Here is a 24,645-nt window from a genome sequence, read left to right as displayed (position 1 = left end):
ACTCTGGCTGATTCACTTTGTACCATATTATTCTGTCTGTTTTGAATATGTAAGACTTTATACCATAAGCAGAGTTGCTGATCGCCCATATGACAGGCATAACTCACGCCATTTAACTCCAACTCACCTACTGCAATTTTTTTTTAAACCATTGGTTGGCGAATGAGGAAAGTTGCAAAAACTGTTTTGGCTGTGTTTTTTTTTTTTCTCTCTCCAAAAAAGTTTGTTGAACAACACTCCAGATTTTGAGAAATTGTTTTACACCTTTGCGAACTCTATTGCTTTCCAAGCAATTGCGTTTTTTGGGTATGGCGCGCTTGACAAGTTAGGTAATCGTTAAGACATTTGATTGTTGATGTTAGGTTTTTTATTTATTTATTTTTTATTATGGGTTTATTTCATTCCGTGGAAGCTTTGAAAAGTTGCTTTTTTATGCATTTGTTCTAATAATATGTTCTATGTGAATTTTTTTTTTACATTCTGAATAGTGATAAGAATGATAAATAAGAAATACAGTTGTTTAAAAATGATACGCAAGACAGAAAGTTCTCTCTCTCTCTCTCTCTCTCTCTCTCTCTCTCTCTCTCTCTCTCTCTCTCTCTCTCTCTCTCTCTCTCTCTCTCTCTCTCTGATCTTTTCAAATAGATCCGCGGCAGTACTCGAGTAACTTTTATGTCGACTAAGCTTCAAGAACCGGACGTCTGTTTTTGTGACTTGAGTTTGAAGTCTTTTGATTTTGACGTTGAATTTGATGTCTGAAGTTTTTCTGTGTTATGTCGGTTCAGACTTGTACGTGTGTGTGTGTGTGTGTGTGTGTGTGTGTGTGTGTGTGACGTTGATTTCAACTTTGCTGTTACCGTGCCACGTTTTTTATTTACTTATTACATCACTTTCGATGTTTATTTTTGTGTGACATCACTTTTGACTTCTTTTATATTGACGTCCTTTTTTTTGTAACTTGTAATTTTCAACTTTTTATTTTGTGATATCACTTCATTTACTTATTACATCACTTACGATGTTTATTTTTGTTTGACATCACTTTTAACTTCTTTTGTGTTGACGTCCTTTCTTGTCAAGTTTATTTTCTACTTGTAATCTTGTGATATCACTTCATTTACTTATTTCATCACTTTCGATGTTTGTGTTTGTGTGACATGACTATTAATTTCTTTCATTTTTGACGTCCTTTTCTGTAAAGTTTATTTTTTACTTGTAATTTTGTGATATCATTTACTTTATTACATCACTTTCGATGTTATCTTCTGTGACGTCACTTTTAACCTTTTTTTATTTTGACGTCCTTTTTTGTAACATTTATTTTCGACTTGTAAATTGGTCATATCACTTCTGTAAACTATACGGTAAATTGCACTATTGATCCCAAGAGTAAACTAACAACCTCCTGCTCATTTCTCTGCTAGAAGTAAAAATATAATTCTTGACAACCCTTTGATCAATTTCTTCTAAATCACCAGGGTCTGAATCAATTCCTACAGAATCAAAATATTTTTATGAACATTTCTCAGGTTATCAAACTTTAACATTTCTTTAGAATATTTACAAAATGTTTATACAATAATCTGCGCAGAATTCTACAGCATTACATTCAAGTCTGATTTAGGCAGGCATGTTTAATCAAAACTGGAAATCTTTATATGTAACATGTAAAAAGCAATGATAGTTATGAAATAATAAGTGGAGAATAATACAACCTTAAACCCCATTTAAAACCCAAACTTAGTCTTGCCACAAACAAATTATTTGTTTGAAAATTTCCCAAAATATCACATTTAAAAATAGTCCAGGAATATTACAGCCTTTTAAACTTAATCCCAATGTTTAATCCAATTTTCATATAGGCTTTGAAATTTAATATCCAGGATACGGGGGTATTTGCGGATTTTATCATATTTCAGTAAGTAAATCCCGTTTCGTATGACGGAAAACAGGTGTGTACGCCCGTAGACTATTACGTGCACATTGCGTATTTAATTTGAAACTACGCACCTACGGTACTGGTTTATATATATATATATATATATATATATATATATATATATATATATATATATATATATATATATATATATATATATATATTACTCAGATATAAGGAGCCCATAAAAACGCCAATAATGTAGAAAGTAAATGCTATATTTCAGAGACCAACTGTCTCTCTCTTCAGGCAAGAGAAAGAGAGAAACAGTTGGCCTCTGAAATATAGCATTTACTTTCTACATGGCTTTTTTATAGGGCCCTTATATTTGATGGAATTCTGTTTTAACAGAAAATATTTCAGTCATATATATATACTGTATATATATATATATGTATGCCTGTTTGTATATGAAATACCTGCAAGCGATAGCCATTTAACGGAAATTCACTCTTAACTATAAAAAAATATATTCTATGCAATTGGTACTGGGTTACGAAAACAAATATTGGTGAATAGTATGGCTTCTGTATGCTACCATAAGAAGCAGCCCTCCTTATCGTATTGTTTCCACTCCTTGGACGGTCGTTTTATCCAAAGAACATAACGCATTGATGGGCCCTTTTGTGCTGTCATAATTCTATAGAACTGCCCTAACTACCCTACCCTAAAATTCTCCATAGGGGGCTAGTGCCGTCAGTGCACCTCATGCGGTGCCCTGTAGGCATTACTTAAGGTTCTCTGCAGCGTGCCTTCTGTCCCTAGCTACATCTCCTTTCGTTCCGTTTACTGTAACTCCTTTCATATTCTCTTTCTTCCATCTTACTTTCCACCCTCTCCTAACAATTGATTTATAGTGCAAATTCGAGGTTTTCCTCCTGTTACACCTTTCAAATCTTTTACTGTCAATTTCCGTTTCAGCGCTGAATGACCTCATAGGTCCCAGTGCTTAGCCTTTGGCCTAAATTCTATATTATAAACCTACCCTATAATTAAACACTCAAGTGAAGTCATAACTCAAACAGTATTGTACTTAACCCCAGTAAAACCCTTCTGTACCTAATGTGAGGCCTAAATGTACTTTTGTAACTCCGAAAGAGCCTAACCTGGCTTAGAGTTTGGCCTGGTAACCTAGAAAGAGTCTAGCCTGGTTTAGAGTTAGGCTTACTTGTACAGTCTTAACCACCCCCCCCCCTCCCTCAGTAGAGACCAGGCTAATCTAGAGTAGTCTACACGTAATGTAACTCCATTATAATCTAATTTAACATAATATTAAGCCTGCTTGTTACAGTGTAACTCCTGTAAAGTTTAGTTCAACTTAATGCTCAGTCTAATTCTGCTTGTGAAACCTAATCTATAATTGTTTTTATTACAACAACTATTTTTACATTTGTTATTTATGAATGTACACATATTTATATTTATAAAAAATGGATTAAAACCAACAAAAGTTATTGAGCAACCAGTTATATATAGCAGATATATACATTCCAGTAAATCATACATATTTATATCCAAAAATTGTTTACAAAAGAAACCTGTACATTGGTTTTGATTGTACTGCTATTGCCACCATAGAACCTAACCGAACTTAGAGTTAGGTATCTATTGTCTTTACCCAACAGAACATTGTACCATCTTAAACCCGATAGGATAACCTAACCTGATCTAACTTGACTTAGAGCTCAGCTTCCGTGTAATCTTGTGATACCAGTGAAACCCACCCATCCCTCAGTTGTTTTTGAAGACTTCTTATTCGAGATTCTTTCTTATCCCCCTTGATAAATGTTGACGTCGGGTTTTCATGTAAAAGAGGAGTTCTTTGATGTCTGTTGAGCCGCGTTCTTAAGAAGTTTCCAGAGTGTATAAAAGCGACTTCAAACGCGATCTCCTAGCAAATCGACTCGCTTATTTTTGGACGGATGGCTGGAAAAAAACATCCTTTCCTGACTTTTCAGTTATTTAATTTTATTTGAAGTCTATAATGGAGAGTATGAATATATCCGTATCTTGGCGTGCACAGATCTAGAAAAATTGGAAATAAAGCTCAACTTGTGAGTGGCATATACATATACGTAGGCTATCAATATGGATATACTGTATGTGTTTATAACCGTAATTTGAATGACAGTTTTTTTTTTTTTTTTGTGAAAAAAAGGCACAAATTTTTTCATGTTGAGTCGTGATCACACTGATATGTATATACATATAAGTGCACATTTTGTTTAGATATATTATATATATAAACAAAAAATACTCTTATAAGAATATCCTTAATTGTGTAATCACGACCCATCATGAAATAAAATGGTGCCTTTTATGGTTATACTCATATTACGATCACAAGCATACATCCATATAGATATACATGCATATGTCACTAACAATTTGAGGTCCGTTTTTTTTTTTTTTTTTCATCATCTGCACAGGACAAGATTCGGATATGATCATTCTCTCTATTGCTGGATCTTGAAAAAAATTCTAGAGAAGGAAAGAAACGGATGTTTTCCCAGCTAGCATATAATATATATATATATATATATATATATATATATATATATATATATATATATATATATATATATATGTTAACACATATGTATATTTATATATGCATATATATATTTATATTATATATATATATATATATATATGCATATATATATTTATATTATATATATATATATATATATATATATATATATATATATATATTATACATATATATTTATATTTATATATATAAATAAATATATATATATATATATATATATATATATATATATATATATATATATATATATATATATATATATATATAGTATATATATATATACATATATATATATATATATATATATATATATATATATATATATTTTATATATATATATATATATATATATATATATATATATATATATATATATATAGAAGACATAGTGGAATGAAAGGAACGTGACTTATACGAAGAGTGTAGCAACATGCAAGAAATCAGTGAATGGCCCAGTGTATGTAGCCACCTTGCCCACCTCTCCCCCCTCCTTCCCCTCCTCCTCCCCTCCCCCGCTAGATCTCCCATTGGAATACCATGAATGAATCTCAAGAAGAGTTTTAATGTCATCGAGCTGCCGAATGAAATTTGAGGAAGTTGAAAGAATTGGGAGGTTTGTCTGTCCGCTGTTATTCGGGCGTCCCCTTGGGGGCGGGGCGGGGTGGGGGGCGGCATTGAGGAGAGAAATGAAGGTTGGGGGAAAGAGGAGAGCTTAAAAAGAGATGAGAAAAGGAAGGAAGGAGAAAGGCAGAGGATGTGTCAGGTGGAGGAAATAAGAAGTGAAAGATGGGGGAATGAGAAGTGAGAGATGGAGGATTTGAGATGTGAAAGATTGAGGGAATGAGAAGTGAGAGATGGAGGATATGAGATGTGAAAGATTGAGGGAATGAGAAGTGAGAGATGGAGGATATGAGATGTGAAAGATTGGGGGAATGAGAAGTGAGAGATGGAGGATATGAGATGTGAATGATTGAGGGAATGAGAAGTGAGAGATGGAGGATATGAGATGTGAAAGATTGAGGAAATGAGAAGTGAAAAATGGAAGAAATGAGAGGTGAAAGATGGAGGAAATTAGAAGTGAGAGGTTGAGGGGGTGGAGGAAATGAGAAGTGAAAGGTGGAGGAAATGAGAAGTGAAAGACTGAGATGAGAAGTGAAAGGTGGAGGAAATGAGAAGTGAAAGGTGGAGGAAATGAGAAGTGAAAGACTGAGATGAGAAGTGAAAGGTGGAGGAAATGAGAAGTGAAAGATGGAGGAAATGAGAAGTGAAAGATTGAGGAAAAGAGAAGTGAGAAATGGAGGAAATGAGAGGTGAAAGATGGAGGAAATGAGAAGTGAGAGGTGAAAGATGGAGGAAATGAGAAGTGAGAGGTGAAGGAAATGAGAAATGAAAGATGGAGGAAAAGCGGTTAGGTTAAAAAGAGATGAGAAAGGATGGAGAATGGCAGCGTTAAGAAGGGCAGAGGATGAAAGGAGAAGAGAAAGGTTGGAAAAGAGAGAAGCGAAAAATGTAAGAAGAGTGTTGAAGTAAAAATGTGATGAGATGGGAGGGAGAATTAGAGATTGGGGAGAAGAAAACTGAGAGAATGGGTAGAATAGAATAGTAAGCCAGAGGATGAAAGGAGAAGAGAACTGGGATTGAGAAGAAGTGAATGAGAGGAGAGAAAGAAGGAAGTAGGAAAGAGAGAGCAACAGAGCCGGGGGGAGGATAAAAATGGAGAGAGAGAGAGAGAGAAATATAAATCAGAAGAGAGGAGCGGAATTATCGGAGGAGAAGAGAAAGGAAGAGTAGGAGGAGGAGGATAGGAAAAAGGAAAGAAACGGCGAGTAGAGATAAAAGGAAGACAGCAGAGTGAGAAGAAGAAGAAGAAGAAGAAGAAGAAGAAGAAGAAGAAGAAGAAGAAGAAGAAGAAGAAAGGATCTGACAACTGTGATTTGTTTTCTTCAGTCATCAATCAAAACACGTTTGTTGTTTTTCAAAAGGTTCGCTTTTGAGCTTAAGTGAAGAAACACCATGACAGAGGGGAGACTTCTAAGAAACTATTCTTTTTAAAGACTCCATAAACAAGGAGTAACGTAAACCTCCACCAAGGCTAAGCACTTCACCCACCAAACGGCCCCTTCTTTGCAAAAAAGCTGCATTTCTATCTCTCCCAAAGTCTGATCGCATGTTGCTTGTCTGGGGACTCACCTTTGTCTGTCTGTTTGCTAACAAAGGAACAAGCAACCAGAACCAAAATCATGATCTTGTAAGCAAAGAAATTTTTCACTTATTAGTTTTCTGTATAAGAAAATTGTGCTGGCTTTGTCTGTCCGTTTGCACCTTTTCTGTCCGCCCTTAGATCGTAAAACTACTGAGGCTAGAAGGCTTCAAATTAGTATGTTGATCATCCACCCTCCAATCATCAAACATACCAAATTGCAGCCCTCTAGCCGCAGTAGTTTTTATTTTATGAAAGGTTAAAGTTAACCATAATTGTGCTTCTGACAACGATACAGGACAGGTCACCACCGGGCGGTGGTTCAAGTTTCGTGGGCCGCGGCTCATACAGCATTTTACTGAGGCCACCGAAAGATAGATCTATTTTCGTGGCCTTGATTATACGATGTACAGAAAACTCCACTGGCTGAAGAAACTTTTACGTCTTTTTTTTACTTGTTTACCTCTACTACCAAATTTTGGATTTCCCCAGCTGCTCCCGCTTTTCGTGACATAACCATCCATCCTGCAAGTGGCAGAGGTCTCTTTTATCCCTTTCCCCTTTCTTCAACCTGTTTCCTGTTTGGCCTGGGCTAGTGAAGGCACTAGTTTTCAGGTGTCATGGATTGAGCACTTTTAGTGACGTGTCTTTTGTTATGAAAGCTTTTATTATTAAGTAAATTGAGATCCATTATCATAGCGTGCTCTCTCTCTCTCTCTCTCTCTCTCTCTCTCTCTCTCTCTCTCTCTCTCTCTCTCTCTCTCTGGTAAGTGTAAACCACTTATTCTTTCATCTCAAATTTCTTATCTTAACTTTCATATTCTTCAACGTCGTCATTAACTTTTTAATTACCATTTAAAATTTGTGTCTTTTTAGAGTAGAATAATGATAATAATTCATCCTTACTATTATCATTTTATTAATATTACTCCAGCAAACTATAAATGACTTTCACGCAAGCCCTTAGAAGCATAATCTCTCGCGAACAAATTTAATGTGCTTGAACGAAAGTAATGGTCCTTACTGGTGGGGTCTTTTCATCCCATCCAGAACCTCCCCTCCCCCTCCCCTTGCGTCATCGCCCAATCCACAAACACATCCTCCAGAGGTGTGAAAAGTGCATATATAAATTTAATCCCTCCTCCTCCTCCTCCTCCTCCTCCTCCTCCTCCTCCTCCTCCTCCTCCTCCTCCTCCTCCTCCTCCTCCTCCTCTTCTTCTTCTACTTCCTATTCTCCTTCTTCTTCTTCCTCCTCCTCTTCTTCTCCTCTTTCTTCCTCTTCTCCTCCTCTTCTTCTTCTTCTCCTCTTCTTCTTCTTCTTCTTCTTCTTCTTCTTCTTCTTCTTCTTCTTCTTCTTCTTCTCCTCCCCTTTCCCCTGGGAGTTATCTTCAAGGGAGTAAGGGTGTGTATGACCTCCCTACTTCCCTCCCTCCCCTGACCTAATATCTTCCTTCTCCTCCCCTCTCTCTCCCTCCTCCTCCTCCTCCTCCTCCTCCTCCTCCTCCTCCTCCTCCTCCTCCTCCTCCTCCTCCTCCTCCTTCCCATGGGAGGCATCCTCAAGGGAATAAGGGAGTGGGTGATCTCCCCATGACCTCTCTCCCTCCCTCCCTCCCTCCCTCCCTCCCCTGACCTAATAATTCGGCCTGTTCCTTGCAGGTGGTCATTAAGGTAAGTGTCCTGGAAGATGGTTGTTAAAGTAGTTTCTTGCCATATTTTCAGGGGAGGCGAAGGTTGAGGGAATGAGAGGGAGGGGAGAGGGAAGGGGTAGGGTACAGAAGAAGAGGTATGAGTAAGATGAAGGCGAATGAGAAAAGATAATAGGAATGGAAGAAGGGAAAAGGCAAGAAAAGGTGTATAGTAGAGGAAAGGAGAAAAGGGGTGCAAGAGAGGGAAGTGATAAGGGAGTGAGGAAACGTGATAAATGGGGGAGAGAAATAGAAATAAAGAAGAGGCGAATTTTGAGAAGAGGAAAGGGAGAGAGTGCGTGAGAAAAACCGACTGAGAGAGAGAGAGAGAGAGAGAGAGAGAGAGACGTGGAGAAAGATGCGTGATTGAAGTCTCAGTTTATTGACTCCCCCTCACTTCTCTCCCCTCCCCCCGTCCCCCCTTCCTCCTTAACTCACTTTGGATAAGAAGAGAGAGAGAGACGTGTGTTATAGGCACTCAGTGGAGAGGTGATAGATAAGGTGATTAGCATAGAGAAGGATCCTTCTTACACGTGTCAACGTGTTCCTCATATTTTCTCTCTAGCCTTCTCTTTCTTCCTCACTTCCTCACTTTTTTTTCTTCTCCGTCCTCTTCTTCAGCACTTATCTCTCTTTGTCTTCTACTTAGTTTTCAGGAATTTTCGCTGACTTGAGACTTTTCTAATCATCTTTCATCAGGAAGGTTAAAAATATTTCCTGGCGTTGTTGATATTCCTCTCTCTACCAGGTGTTTGTGATTGGACGTCTTTTTAAAAATGGTTTTGGCGAATATGCTCATTAAACAAAGTCTTTCTAAAAATAATTCCAGATAAGATATCGTTTTTGTAACCTTTTTTATTCATCGAATATCCGGTTTTTGTGTGAAGTCTTTCGTGAATAGTTCTAGGTGAAATATGTTACTTTTAAGAATTTATTTTTCTTGTCATTAAGGAATTGAGGAATTTTTTCTGCGATCCGAAGGCTTTCATTTCACGATAGATTAAATTAGGACTCGTAAGCTATATTACTTTTTGAATACCTCGTTTATGAAGTATTTGAAAATACTGTTAATTTAGACCATTAGTTGTCTGTTAAAGAAAACTATTGTGCCGGCTTTATCTGTACGTCCGCACTTTATTCTGTCCGCCCTCAGATCTTAAAAACTACCGAGGCTAGAGGGCTCCAGATTGGTGTGTTGATCATCCACCCTCTAATCATCAAACATAACAAATTACAACCAGTGGTTTCCAACGTGGGGTGTATGCCCAACCAGGGGGGTCATTGGATTTTTAAGGGGGGGCGGGCAATTCGAAAATGTTTAAACCAAGCTTCCTGCACGGGAATATAAGAAGTATATATCACCACAGGGGGCATCAGGGTTTTAGAGGTGATCAGGTGGGGCATGGCCAAAGAAAGTTTGGGAATCACTGCTCTAGCCTCAGTAGTTGTCATTCTATTTGAGGTTAAAGTTAGCCATAATCTTTGCTTCTGGTAACTATATAGGATAGGCCACCACAGGGCCGTGGTTAAAGTGTCATGGGCCGCGGCTCATACAGCATTGTACCAAGTCCACCGGAAGATAGATATATTTTCGGTGGCTTTGACTGTACGCTGTAGCGACTGTACAGAAGACTCGATTGCGCCGAAGTAATTTTTACTTGTTTACAATTTAACCTGATTAAGTCGGTTACTTTTAACGTATATGTTTCAGTAATCAAGGACGTGGGAACTAATGTTGTCTTTAGTGTAAGAAAATGTCGAAATGGATATTCTGGAGAGAGAGAGAGAGAGAGAGAGAGAGAGAGAGAGATTCCCTTTAATGGAATAGCCAGTGGTATAACAGCCAATGAAGACCTCACGCCACAAAGAACTCCTTCCCTGGGGCCTACTTCATATGCAAATGACTATTGAATTCGTGTAATTAATTAAGGCGGCGATGACCTTGCCAGGTGCCACCCCATTTTATATGCATAACAAGTCAGTTGCAATTCATTAATGATACTGTGATGTGTTCAAGACTGACTTAATTATCCTGCTCTATGCGTCTGGAGGAACGATATGCATTGCTCGCGCTGGTGATTTTCGTAATTACAAAGACCGACACGGTTTTTGCTGATTTGAATGTTGTTTTTAAGGCTTTTCCCCCCTTTCCTTCTTTGTAGGGGGGGTGCAGTGCCTTCAGTTCATCTCTCGAGGTGCACCGTAGGCATTAATTGAGATTCTTTCCAGCGTCCCTTCGGCCCATAGCTGCAACCCCTTTCACTTCTTTTACGGTACCTCCATTCATAGTCTCTTTCTTCCATCTTACTTTCCTCAGCCATCTCTAGCAATAATTCTACCCTAAAATGGAAGACTGCAGAGTCTGCAAAAATGCAAAACTGAGAAAAATTGTAGATACTGCAGTTTTCCCTTGCCTTACTACTGATTTTGCAGATACTGCAAATGGGACCCCTCATAAATAAAGCATTGGAGATTCATTCTGAAACTACATTAACTTGTGTATTAGTGTCTCACGAGCCCGATAGGTGGCGTATCTCAATTTCGAAAATTTTGCAGATACTGCAGTTTTCCATTTTAGGAGTGAATTGTTTCATAGTGCATAGTGCAACTGCGAGGTTTTCCTCCTATTACACCTTTCAAACCTTTTTACTCTCAATTCCCCTTTCAGCGCTGAATGGCCTCATAGGTCCCAGTGCTTTGCCATTGTCCTAAATTCTGTATTCCATTCCATTCCATCCCTTCTTTTGTCCTTCTCCTTTACCGTCTGTCCGTCCGGCAGTGTGTCTGTCACGTTTACTTTTCTGCCATCACGGCTGAAAGGATTTTTGTCCAACGTTGTACAAAGGTAGACCATCATGTATGATTGTTCGTGAATGGAAAGTACCATTATGATTGATTGTTTGTCTAAGTCTATACATAACTTTTTCATTGACCATTGCTTTTGAATTGAGAGAGAGAGAGAGAGAGAGAGAGAGAGAGAGAGAGAGAGAGAGAGAGAGAGAGAGAGAGATCACGGTAAATGTAGACCATCATGCATGAAAATCAGTCAGTGCCGCTGTCACGCTTACCTTGTCATTGCAACTCTCACATGTTAAAGGGATTTCAGTCAAAATTGGAGCAAAGGTAGAACATCATGCATAGATGTGCGTGGAAGGTGATCGCCAGTCTGGCTGTCTGATTATATCAATATTATTCCTCTCAGAAAAGGAAGGTGGTGTTCCCTAGGGACATGTGTTGTTTAAGCAATACTTTGAAGAATGTTAGCTCTTGAAGCTTTCTTTAAAGCTGTGTGTCCTTTCAGGTTTAAGTTTTCTGTACAAGAAAACTATTGTGCCGGTTTTGTGTGTCCGTCCGCACTTTTTTTCTGTTCACCCTTTTTCTGTCCGCCCTCAGATCTTAAAAGCTACTGAGGCTAGAGGGCTGCAAATTGGTATGTTGATCATCCACCCTCCAATCATCAAACATACCAAATTGCAGCCCTCTAGCCTCTGTAGTTTTTATTTTATTTAAGGTTAAAGTTAGCCGTAATCGTGCATCTGGCAACGATATAGGATAGGCCACCACCGGGCCGTGGTGAAATTTTCGTGGGCTGCGGCTCATACAGCATTATACCGATACCACCGAAAGATAACTCTATTTTCGGTGGCCTTGATTATACGCTGCACAGAAAACTCGATTGCCCCGAAGCAACTTCGACGCATTGTTTTACTTGTTTGTAATGATTTTCCATGTGGAATGCTCATTTTATGTTTTTTTATACTGAATATTTCATATTGGCTTTTTATAAAGTATCGGTTACCTGTATTCCCATTTAGTTTCCTTACTCCAGGTGGTAACCGTGTAATCACTGTTCTCAAACCCTGGGCACTGCCATAGCCTCTAACATTGCCCAGTTATGCTGTATTCGCCTAAATTTAAACGGAACAAGCAGACTGGTAGTGTAAGAATATGCGAGAAGTCCTTCGTGTAAACAAATATCCGTACAAGACACTGTAGTGAATATGCACGATTCACTATCAGCATTAACTTCTAGCATATAACTGTATGCGTTCGTTCGTGTGTGTTGTCTATAATATCATGTATATTAATAAATGAAAAGCCGCAATAATGTATATGAGCGGTTGTATTTCCAAAATACAAAAAACCCTTTTTTTGTATTTTGGAAATACAATCTCTCATATACATTAGTGTGGCTTTATACTTGTTATTTCTGGTCACATTATAGTGATGCACCATAGAATATCATGTATGTGTGTTTGTTTATTCAGTAAAAACTGGAACATCCTTTCCAACATACCGGGTCAGATTACGTGTCAAGTTGTTCCCAGGTGTCAGGAGAGAGATGAAAGACCATTATCAGAAAGGGATGAAAAACTATGTCGCAAGGTTTTTAGTTTTCTGTCAAAGAAAACTATTGTTCTGGCTTTGTCTGTCCGTCCGCACTTTTTTTCTGTCCGCCCCCAGATCTTAAAAATTACTAACGCTAGAGGGCTGCAAATCCAAATTGCAACCCTCTAGTTTCAGTAGTTTTTATTTTAAGGTTAGAGTTAACCATGATCGTGCATCTGGCACCGCTATAAGTGCCAACAACACCGGGCCGTGACTGAAAGTTTCATGGGCCGTGGCTGTACAGAAAACTCGATTGCCCCGAAGAAACTTCGGCGCATTTTTTACTTGCTTTTAGTCAAAAGACCAAAAGGTGCATTGCTGGTTTTTATTTATCGTCTGGAATTTCTTGTATGTCTCAGAGACTGTTATTATCAGAGATATTTTTTTTCGGGTATTTTCGAACCTTACTTAGAAACAACCCCTTCGCGGAGAGGAAAAATTCGAAATGAATAAGACCTGGGGTCCTTTTTTAGTCCGCTTTGTGGGTCACTGTGTTTTGACGCTCCAAATACTTCACCACCGGACCCACATACACACACCTCAAAACTCTCTCCCTTTGGAGGGGGGAGGGGGTGAGGGAGGTAGGTGACCACGTAGAGACCCCGTTTCTATTCTGGGCTCCCAAACTATAAAAGACACTTGTCGCTTCATACGTTCCCTTTGTGGTGTTTTTGTCTTGCAAATGTCAAAGGCCGATTGGATAATTATCTCGCACGAGATGAAATCGATTCAAAAAAGAGAAATAGTTTGCGGTTTTGGTAAACAAGTTATGTGGGTTAAGGGGACCTTTGTGTCATCCTAGGTATTTGCGAGTGGGTTTGGAAGTTGCGTGTGTGTGTGTGTGTGTGTGTTTGTTTGTGTGTGCGCATGTTTGTTTACTGGAGACTTTTTGTGTGGAAGTTTATGAGCATTTAAATATGTGTTTCTAGTTCTGTTTGTTGTTGACGTGGGGTCTGATAAGTATTATTGATCTGTATATATCATATTTTCCACTTGATATTAGATTGGTCAGTATTTGGATAGGTGACCACCATCACCTAGAGGATGCTGTTTGGCACATGATTTTCGTACTGTAATTATTCGTTACGGATATCTCGCCATAGGAAACAGATGGGTCTCTTCGGTTAATACTCCTATGGTTTCAATAACATTGCAGGGAACTCATCTAATTCAGCTGCTTAGTTAATTTTGAGAGCCCGAACTTCCTTTCTATGTGTGTATGTATATATATATATATATATATATATATATATATATATATATATATATATATATATATATATATATATATATATACCAGTACATTTTTTGTATATATATATATATATATATATATATATATATATATATATATATATATATATATATATATACACACACACATACATACATACGCACATAGAATGGAAATTCGGGTTTCAAAATTAACTCAGCAGCTGAATTAGATCAATTCCCTGCAATGTTACTGAAACCATGGGAGTAATAACCGAAAAAACCCATCTGTTTCCTATGGCGAGATATCGTTAACGAATAATGACATTACGAAAATCTTCAAACACGCTATCACCAGGCAATCACTCAAGACCAGCAGGGAGAGAGAGCTTTCTCCCGATATTATACCGACCTATATCACGAACAGCCCCACTTTCAACTGGAGTCTTTGAATTGAATATAGAATTTAGGCCAAGGGCCAAGCACTGGGACCTATGAGGTCATCCAGCGCTGAAACGAAAATTGACAGTAAAAGGTTTGGAAGGTGCAACAGGAGGAAAACCTCGCAGTTGCACCATGAATCAGTTGTCAGGAGAGGGTGGAAAGTAAGATGGAAGAAAGAGAATATGAAAGGAGGTAGAGTAAAAGGAATGAAAGGGGTTGCAGCCAGGGGCTGAAGGCACGCTACAAAGAACCTTAAGTAATGCCTACAGTGTATCGCATGAGGTGCACTGACGGCGCTACTCCCCTACGGGGGCTGGAGTCTTTGAGACAATGATAAGGAAAGTAGTTGATAGTCAGTTCTTTCTGCATGGATAGCTTGTGTCGAACGATCGCTATCACACAGATTTTGTTGTCATATCGTATTCGCCTTTATTTGGTCGTGTTTTAATGAGTGTATTTAGTTCCAAACTTACTAACATCACTGACAATATTACATTGTATTTAAAAGCCGAGTGGCATTTATTAAGTCATGTACAGTTGGATGGAAGACTTGGATTACTGTAGTTGTGATAATTATTGATGTTTATGCCAAGGCCAAGAGAAAGAGGTCTGCTCACTTCCCCTTAAATCCCCCAGAGTAGGCGGAGCTTAGTCTACCTCCTTATTGCGTCAGCAGGTGAATTGCCGTAATGAGCAGGTACCTCTAAGATACGTCATCGTCTACGTAGTTACCCTAGGTGGGAGTTCGACTCCACCCAGTTGGGTAGACATTGTCTCTCTTGGCCTTGGTTTATGCCATTTCTTAGGTCAGATGACAGGTGTCCCGCAGGGAGCAGGTCTTGGTCTTCTCTATTTGGACATACCAGACTCACTAGAGAACTGTGAACGGGTTTTAAAATGAGATAAATGCCGTGGTCCACCTTGGGCACAGAATAACAAGGCAATATTCAGTGTTGAATAAATTCGAGCAAACGATTTGGTAAGAAATCGTGAAATTTCTAGCACTGGTTGACCCAGACGGCAACGCCATCATGAGAAAACGCTTGAATAAAATACCAAGTTGTCAATATCTATGTCAGACTAACATGGTCTACTCAAATTTGAGTAATCAGAGAATATTCTCTAAATAGAGATAATACCATGAGTATGTTATGGGCCAGTTAAAGGCCACTCTTCACCAGTAAAGTTTCCCTTCGCGCACGCGCACAAACACACACACACACACGCACACTATGGCCAAATGATCGGCGTGAGGACTTGATAAGTAGATTTTGGTAATTTAACAGAACTTACCAATAAAATTTAAAACCTTGCAGGGTATATACCCTTTATCTCAACTACCATGAATCGAGAGGGCACATATTAAAAAAAATATTAAAAATACCAGATTGTCAACATCTATGGCGAACTGCTCAAATTAAGAACAATCTCTAGATAGAAAGAATACCATGAGTACGTTATGGCCCAGTTAAAGGCCACTGTTCACCATTAAAGTTCCCCCTCTTGCGTGCAACACACACACACACACACACCGAACTGTGGCCAATGATCGGCGTGAGTGCCTGATAAGTAATTTTGGGTACTTTAATAAAACTGCAATAAAACTTGAAATCTTGCGGAACATACCCTTTATCTCAACTACCATGAATGGAGATGGCACATAGAAAAAAAATCCTAGATTTGCTGAGAGGGGGCTGGAGTGCCAAAATCCAATTCCATAGGTCATCTCAGTGCCCCTAATATAGGGCTCAGTCCAACTCGATTTGGCGCTCAGTATTCAATTCTGAAGTCTGATCTGATCATTGCTCTCAATAACAGCAGATCTGACATCATTGCTTTCTATAACTGCAGCAAATGATGTCTAACTCAACGCGGGGAGGGTCTCTCTCTCTCTCTCTCTCTCTCTCTCTCTCTCTCTCTCTCTCTCTCTCTCTCTCTCTCTCTCTTTCTCTCTCTCTCTCTCTGTGTGTGTGTGTGCTTGTGAATATTAGAGGCATCTCTGAACTTAGGTCATCCAAGACAGGGATCTATATTTCGTCCCCAAGTTCTCGATGGCTGAAGGTGTTTCCGAACTTTGGTGTTAGAGGAAGAGTTATTTGTTTGTTTTGTGTTTTGTACTGTTTTTGCTGTTGCTCTTGTTGTTAACATTTTTGTTACTTTTGCATTTATTATTATTATTATTATTATTATTATTATTATTATTATTATTATTACAATAGGTATTCATATGTGCTTTGTGTAATGTACTCACATTTAAAGTATACTATATAGATATATATATATATATATATATATATATATATATATATATATATATATATAGTGTGTTTGTATGGTGCTTTATATTGCATGTCTTCAGAATATATATATATATATATATATATATATATATATATATATATATATATATATATATATATATATATATATATATATATATATATATGTATGTATGTATGTATGTATGTATGTATATATAAACTAGATTTCTTGCACAATTGTTCTGTATATTAATACGATTGATAACAGGACCTCATTTGAACAGGATGATATCTGACAGATTTTGATTCAAAAAAATGTTACAAGCTTTCAAGGACTGTCTATCCTCATCGGCTGATACCCTCCTGTTTAAAAGAGGCCCTGTTATTACTGTATATATGTATATATATATATATATATATATATATATATATATATATATATATATATATATATATATATATATATATATATATATATTATATACATACATACATACATACATACATACGTAATCTCTGCATTATTATATATTATTAATTTTGTTCTCACTCCTCTGCAGTTACTGAAATCATCTGAAGAGGTGACACTGACCGTGGCTACAACCAGCCAGCTTCCGACTTCCGTTGTGGTAGCTCAGACCTACAGCTGGGTGACGCCTGACGGTAGGCCTACCAGCCCCCCTCCCGAATACAACCCGCGGCTGCACCATCATCAAGTTCAGAGGGTGAGTACCATTTCGCATTCTATTGCTTATGGAGTGGGATTTTTTCTTAGGCCTATGGGAGATTGCTTTGTATGTTATGGGCTGAAAGTAGAAAATGTTTTTTGTGAGATATAGACCTATTTTTTTATAAGAATGTTTTTTTTCGGTCTTTGAACTTGATGTTGTTTCCTGTTGTTAATTACCATAAAGCTGGTTCTTCTCTTATAGGCCTATTTTTACAAGGATATATCTTGATAACTAATAAATTTGTTATATCCAAAGGTGTAGAGATGATGTTTTATGCATTTTTTCAAGTCAGTGGCTTAATTATATTTATAAAATGGCATTAGGTTTGGCCTACTGAAAATTGGTGTTAACATTTATAAGGCTATTGGTAAAAAGGTTATTTCTTGATAAGAAATCTTGGTTGTAATGGAATTAGAGAATTTCGTAACTAAGGGTCTTGTGATAAGCTTAGGAATAAATTCTCGTGACTTTTATTTGGCTTACTTTGTAAGTAGGATGCATTTTTATAGGCTGAAAAGGGCTATGAAGCCATCCATAGAAAAATAGTTAAACGATAGGCCTTAGGTTTATTTTTATGTGTATACTTTTTAAAGCTCCTGTATATACTTGATTAGCCTAAAGAGATTTATAAATTGGGCCCAGTAGGTATGTCACCTGTATAGGCCTGTTTCTTGTAAGGCTATTTCTTGATAAGTACAATTCCGTGACATACGATGAAATAGGGCGTGATTAATGTACGCTTAGTTATAAATGATTTCTCACGAATTAATTTTTATAAAGTATTTATCTTAACGTACAGAGAAAGGGGAAGTAACCGTAATATGTATCACATAGACCTAAGCTGACGGGAATTATTGGTGCTTGACCTGTAGGTCATGAGAAAATAGGAGAATTATGTATTATGTAATTATAGAGATTCAAATGTACTAAGAGGTTATTGTGTTAGCCTTAGGGCATAAATTTGTTCTGGTCGATAGGCCTACTAACAAAAAGGAATATCTATTTTTTTTTTATTAATTTTTAAGGTTATGCTAAAATAGTGTGCAAATACCTCCCTTTTTTTTAGACGTAAGGACTCGGTTTTATTGCAGTAGGCCTAGAAGTAAATCATGTGACCCATATATATATATATATATATATATATATATATATATATATATATATATATATATATATATATATATATATATAAACTAGATATATATATATATATATGTGACCCATATATATATATATATATATATATATATATATATATATATATATATATATATATATAAACTAGATTTCTTGCACAATTGTTCTGTACCTTAATACGATTGATAACAGGACCTCATTTGAACAGGATGATATCTGACAGATTTTCATTCAAAAAAACGTTACAAGCTTTCAAGGACTGTCTGTCCTCATCGGCTGATATATCCCTTTTTTTTTAGACGTAAGGACTCGGTTTTATTGCAGTAGGCCTAGAAGTAAATCATGTGACCCTTAGGCCTATATAGTGTTTAGTGTATTGAAGCGTGCATAAGTACCCAGAGCTGTTTTATAGGCCAATGAGGATTTTACGAACTAGGCCTATGAATAAATGGATGGATGTTTTTATTATGCAATTAAATCCTGCGCTATAAATTCAATTATCTAGATAGATGACTGTAAATTGATATTGAGAAGCTAGGCCTATTTTCGCACTAAGGGTTAAGAGTATACAGCGATGTCAGTCACATTCCATATTTCATTGGCGTAGTGGTGCCACTTCGTTAGGCCTACAAATAAATGATGACTGTGTGGCCCGGAGGCCTATATCCTCCATGGATATTTTTTTATAACCTTAAGTATAGTGAAGTAATTCACGCTAGGCACAAAAAGGAGCTTGGCTCGTGGTAGGCCTAAAAAAGTTTCGATGCCTAACCTCTAAGGCCTATTTTCTGACCATTTTTGGTATCATTTGCATACATTTATTTCTTCCATATTAAATCTGTCATCATATAAGTAGATGTGTGATTCTGTAGAAGAAATTGCATTAATTTTTGGTTTTTCGTATCTACATGTGTATGTGATATATATATATATATTATATATATATATATATATATATATATATATATATATATATATATATATATATATATGTATGTATATTAATATATATATATTATATAATGTACAATACTCTGTATTATATATACAGTATATATATATTGTATATATACACGTATATATATATATATATATATATATATATATATATATATATATATATATATATATACACAGTATATATATATATTTATATATATATATATATATATATATATATATATTATATTTATATTTGTGTATATGTATACATATACAGTTTATTGAATGTACCTTACCAGAATTTTTCTCTTGAAAATTCATTGATCTTTCATAGAAATAATTTTCCTTCAGAAAATCGTTTTTATCTTTATAATAAAAAAAGCAACAGTGAATGTTAGAAGGGGTTGCAGCTTCATCCCTCTCGAAAATAAATGCATATAAATAACATAAGTTTCCATTAACAAAAAAAAAAAAGTATTTTATATTAAAATGAGGCATTCTCCGGCCTACGTCTTGCCCGGAATGAGTTTATTTGGACGAGGTAATCAAGAACGGCCCCGATGGCAATAGCAGACCCGGCGTAGTTGCCATTTACCGCCTTTCTTGGGCGTGGTAACGATGTCCTAGGATTCCGTAGGATTTCCTGCTAAGCCTCCTACGGGGGGGAAATGACGTCAAAATTACATCTCTCGTGAGGATGCTCTTGCGATGGGAGAGAACTGTGGAATTTTGTTATGTTATTGTCGTTACTTTGTGTTATTATTGTTATTTATATTAATATTATTATATGAAAACAAATGGAAATTGTGTTGTTATTGTTGCTATTGATGTTATTATTGTTATTTATGTTATTAATATTACTATTATATGAAAACAAATGGAAATTGTTTTATGTTATTGTTGGTATTGATGTTATTTTTGTGTTGTTATTTTTTATATAAAAAATATTTCTATGATATGGATAAACATGGAAAGAAATTAAAACATAGATGAAAAAATGGTGAACTTGACTATTCGAAAGTGTTGGGAGGAAGGATTACGAGCTGCTACAGGAGCAAGATTCCATGCTGGCATAAGACCACTGTAATCATCCTCAGCAAGGAATGGAAGTGCCTTAGTGTTCAGGGGTTAGACGCGCTGCTGATGAGCCTTGTGATAGTACGAAACACTGTCATTGTTCCTCTCTCTCTCTCTATATATATATATATATATATATATATATATATATATATATATATATATATATATATATATATATATATATATATATATATATATAGTGCATATCTGTACCCACTCACCCTGGCTCTCACTCTCAGGTCTACAGCGAAACAAGCTTTACCCAACATAATTTATTTGACAAAATCAAACGTAACTAGATTGCAAGAATTAAGAGATGAAATAAAATGGAATGCTAAAGTTCTCCAAAATATCAATCATAGTACAGTCTATCATATTTAACTAATTATTGACTTTATGCTGTAACTCACGATAGGTCAAAATAAGTCAAAGTCCAGTAGATTCCTAATGAGTACGTCTTCAACCTCTTTCTCAGCGAAACATCTGAAGAAGTCAAATAAATCCCTTATTAACCAAAATGCATAACAATAAAGATATGGGAATTCCTCCCATGTTACTTATAAAGTACACACAATACAATAAATACTTGACATAAAAGACAATTTATAAATGAAAAAAGCAATCTACCGTTTGGGAAATTAAACGGGGTTCCTACCTCCAAACAGCAATGTTCACAGTCTTAATCGATAGATCTCGAACCACAGAGTCTTTACTGAAAGACTTTTAGTAATATTCAGCATTGGTCTTCGAATGATCATTTTTTCCGTAACTAGTTCCTTCACACCCTGGGACTCCGCCCAAAAGAAACGCACATACACACGTTTACACCGGAACCTGGACATTTCCGGCGAAGGCGCTCACGAAGTCATGTGGCAAGTTCCCACGTCTTGAGAATACCTGACGTAACAATTTTACTTAATTAGGAAACGCGCCAGATAACAGCTAAACATCCTCTCAAGGGTTTTCGGAAAGTTTTTCCGCCACACTTGTGAATTAAACATCTACTGTGTATTGTAATTCATAAGATACTTGTGACATATAAGCCTTTTAGATATATATATATATATATATATATATATATATATATATATATATAGCATAGCATAGCATAGCATTGAATATATATATATATATATATATATATATATATATATATATATATATATATATATATATATATATATATATATATCTCATATATATATATATATATATATATATATATATATATGTATGTATGTATGCATGTATGTATATACTGTATATTAATTTTATCACTTCACAGTTGTTCTGTGCATTAATACAGTTACTAACAGGGCCTCATTGAAACTGGATGGCAGAGTTATTTATTCAAAAAGATTACAAGCTTTCCAGGACTAACAGTCCTCATTGTCAAGTATCCGTAGAATGACCGGACACGTCGTCCAGCTGTATTTATATCTGTTTAGGTGAGTGGATTCAAGTCCTTGTTTCTGTTATGACCTTTCTTCTCCTGTGTGGCCCCGCACTCGTGACCTTGGCCTTTCTCTGCTGGCCACTCCTTCCAGGTGTTCATTTTCCATGTGGTTTCTTGAGTTTATACATTTCTTTTCTGTTGTCCTGGAAAGCTTGTAATTTTTTGGAATAAATAACTATGCTAGATACTATCCAGTTTCAATGAGGTCGTGTTAGTAAATATGTATGTATGTATGTATGATGTATATTATATATTTATATATACATATAGATACACACACACACACATATATATATATATGTAGGATGAAATCGTCACTTTCTCATTAGTACTAAATGGTATCATTGTAAGTCTCTCTCTCTCTCTCTCTCTCTCTCTCTCTCTCTCTCTCTCTCTCTCTCTCTCTCTGAAATGTACCACACTCCGATATAAATACGTATTGAATTCCATGCACCATGCAATCTCTGTAACGGCCCATCTCCTTTACGTCGTTCTTTGAAAATCAATGGCGCATTAAGTGTCTCTGTCGCTTCTTGCTTGTCCCAGGCGGCTCTGAGGAGGTGCTCGACACTTCCTGCATGCATGCAGGCGCGTGCTTGCGCGCTCTCTTTCTCTCTCTCTTAAGCAGCCGTGTCCGTTTTGGACTGTTTTCTTTGTTGGGGCAGGCCAGTGAAGGGTTGGTTTGGGATGTGCTGTTGTTAGTGTTATTGTTGTTAGTATTTTATATATTATTATTATTGCTGTTGACATTATTATTATTATTATTGTTATTATTATTATTATTATTATTATTATTATTATTACTGTTTACATTATTATTATTATTATTATTATTATTATTATTATTACTGTTTACATTATTATTATTATTATTATTATTATTATTATTATTATTATTATTATTATTATATTGTTATTAGTATTATCATTATTAGTATTATTATTATTATTGTATATATATTGCTGTTAAAATAGTTGCTATAGACCTTTTCATTATTATTGTTATTGTTGCTGTTGACATTATTATTATATTCACTAACTTTGTTATCATTATTATTATCATTATTAGTATTATTATTATTTTCAGTAGTATTATTATCATTATTTTTATTTCATGAGACATTTATTATGCTAATATTATTTGACATTCTTCTTGTCACATTTATTATTGATGGCATTATTGTCATTGCCATTTGATTGTTTTATGTCATTACTTCTGGGGGCAATATTAGCATCTGTATCATTATCATCAAGTTTCAAGAACGCACACAAAGTGTGGTTGGAGTTCATGCTGAACAATTTTCAATTGAAGTCTCAACAAGTGTCATTTTCTGACGCTTTCTCGAGACAGTCTCATATATCAGTACTACGATCCATTCGCCCCCTCCATAACTGCTCTCTTTATCACTGCTACCTGTAGAGTCCTCTTGAAATTGTCTTATATATATACAGTATATATATATATATATATATATATATATATATATATGTGTGTGTGTGTGTGTATTATGTATTATATATATATAATATATATGTATGTATGTGTATATATATATATAGATTTATGTATACATATATATGGTGTGTGTGCGCGTATAAAACTCAAAACATGCAGTAAAGTTATCACTCGCTCCTTTTGCCACCTGTATTGACAGGAAGTTTTCGAATTTCTTCACTCAATAAATCTATTATCGTCTGCAAATAGTCAATTCGTTTTTTTGTTAACAAATAACCTGGAACTGATTCTGAATGAATTTGATACGAAGGCGTCCTTGCCCAAAGCAGAATGCCAGCAACATCATAAGCAGAAAGATTTTTAGAAATTCAGATGTATATATACATTAACGACATAAAAATCGTTATAAACAGTGCCAAGGCGAAAATTTATCCAAAATCGAACTTCAGCAATGAATATCAGTAACCTAGGTTTTAAGGTTTGTGAAACGGGATAGGGAAGTCAACAAGACAAGCAAATATTTATCTTGTCTTTCAACTTTGTCAAGGGAAAACTCGAGACTCTGTTGGGCTTTAGGAATTTGATAAGGAGCCAAGTTCGGACAGATAACTTCAAAAAGGGGAAAAAAAAAAAATTCTTCTTCTAAGGTCGTCTGTTTTTTTTTTTTATAGACGATCTAAGAATGCTTTCTGAAAAGGTTTCATGACTCGAGAGACGAACCAAAAACTCTTTTTGTCTGTAACTTTTTCAGATGACCCGACAGCCGGGGAGTTATTTTATATATATTAGATCCTAAGTAATATTTGCTAGACCCTAAATAATATATAGTACATTCTAAATGTTATTTAGAGATGATATATTACTGTTATTATAAAATGCACATTTCAGAATGGAAACATTCGCAGAACATAGGTTGGTTGTTCTTTTGAATTTTTATCGGAACCTTTAGTCATTTTAAAATAAGGGTGAAATGGCAGTTTTGGAGGTTAGGGCATTCCGTCTCCTCCAGTTTGCTATAAATCATTTGCTCGTTGTCTCCTCCAGACCCCTATTATTCCTGAAGTCACCTCTTGCCTTGTCATTATCTCTAAAAAATAAAAATAATATTAATTACAATGAAGTCATATGCTGTGATGATTACATACATTTAATTACCCTT

General features: G+C 35.9%; 1 protein-coding gene across 2 annotated transcripts in view; it reads left to right on the top strand.

Annotated features, from left to right (window-relative positions):
* Nucleotides 1-24,645, top strand: part of LOC136834789 (whirlin-like) — an 846,147-nt gene that overhangs the window by 643,351 nt on the left and 178,151 nt on the right. For both annotated transcript variants that reach the window (XM_067097498.1, XM_067097497.1), the window contains exon 5: nucleotides 17,245-17,409. In XM_067097498.1, the coding sequence (XP_066953599.1) occupies nucleotides 17,245-17,409 (165 nt within the window). The remainder of the gene's footprint in view (nucleotides 1-17,244; nucleotides 17,410-24,645) is intronic.

The sequence above is a fragment of the Macrobrachium rosenbergii genome, chromosome 54 (assembly GCF_040412425.1).
Source record: "Macrobrachium rosenbergii isolate ZJJX-2024 chromosome 54, ASM4041242v1, whole genome shotgun sequence".
Classification (NCBI taxonomy): domain Eukaryota; kingdom Metazoa; phylum Arthropoda; class Malacostraca; order Decapoda; family Palaemonidae; genus Macrobrachium; species Macrobrachium rosenbergii.
The sequence above is the reverse complement of the archived record's forward strand: the minus strand, read 5'-3'. Positions and strand labels throughout refer to the sequence as shown.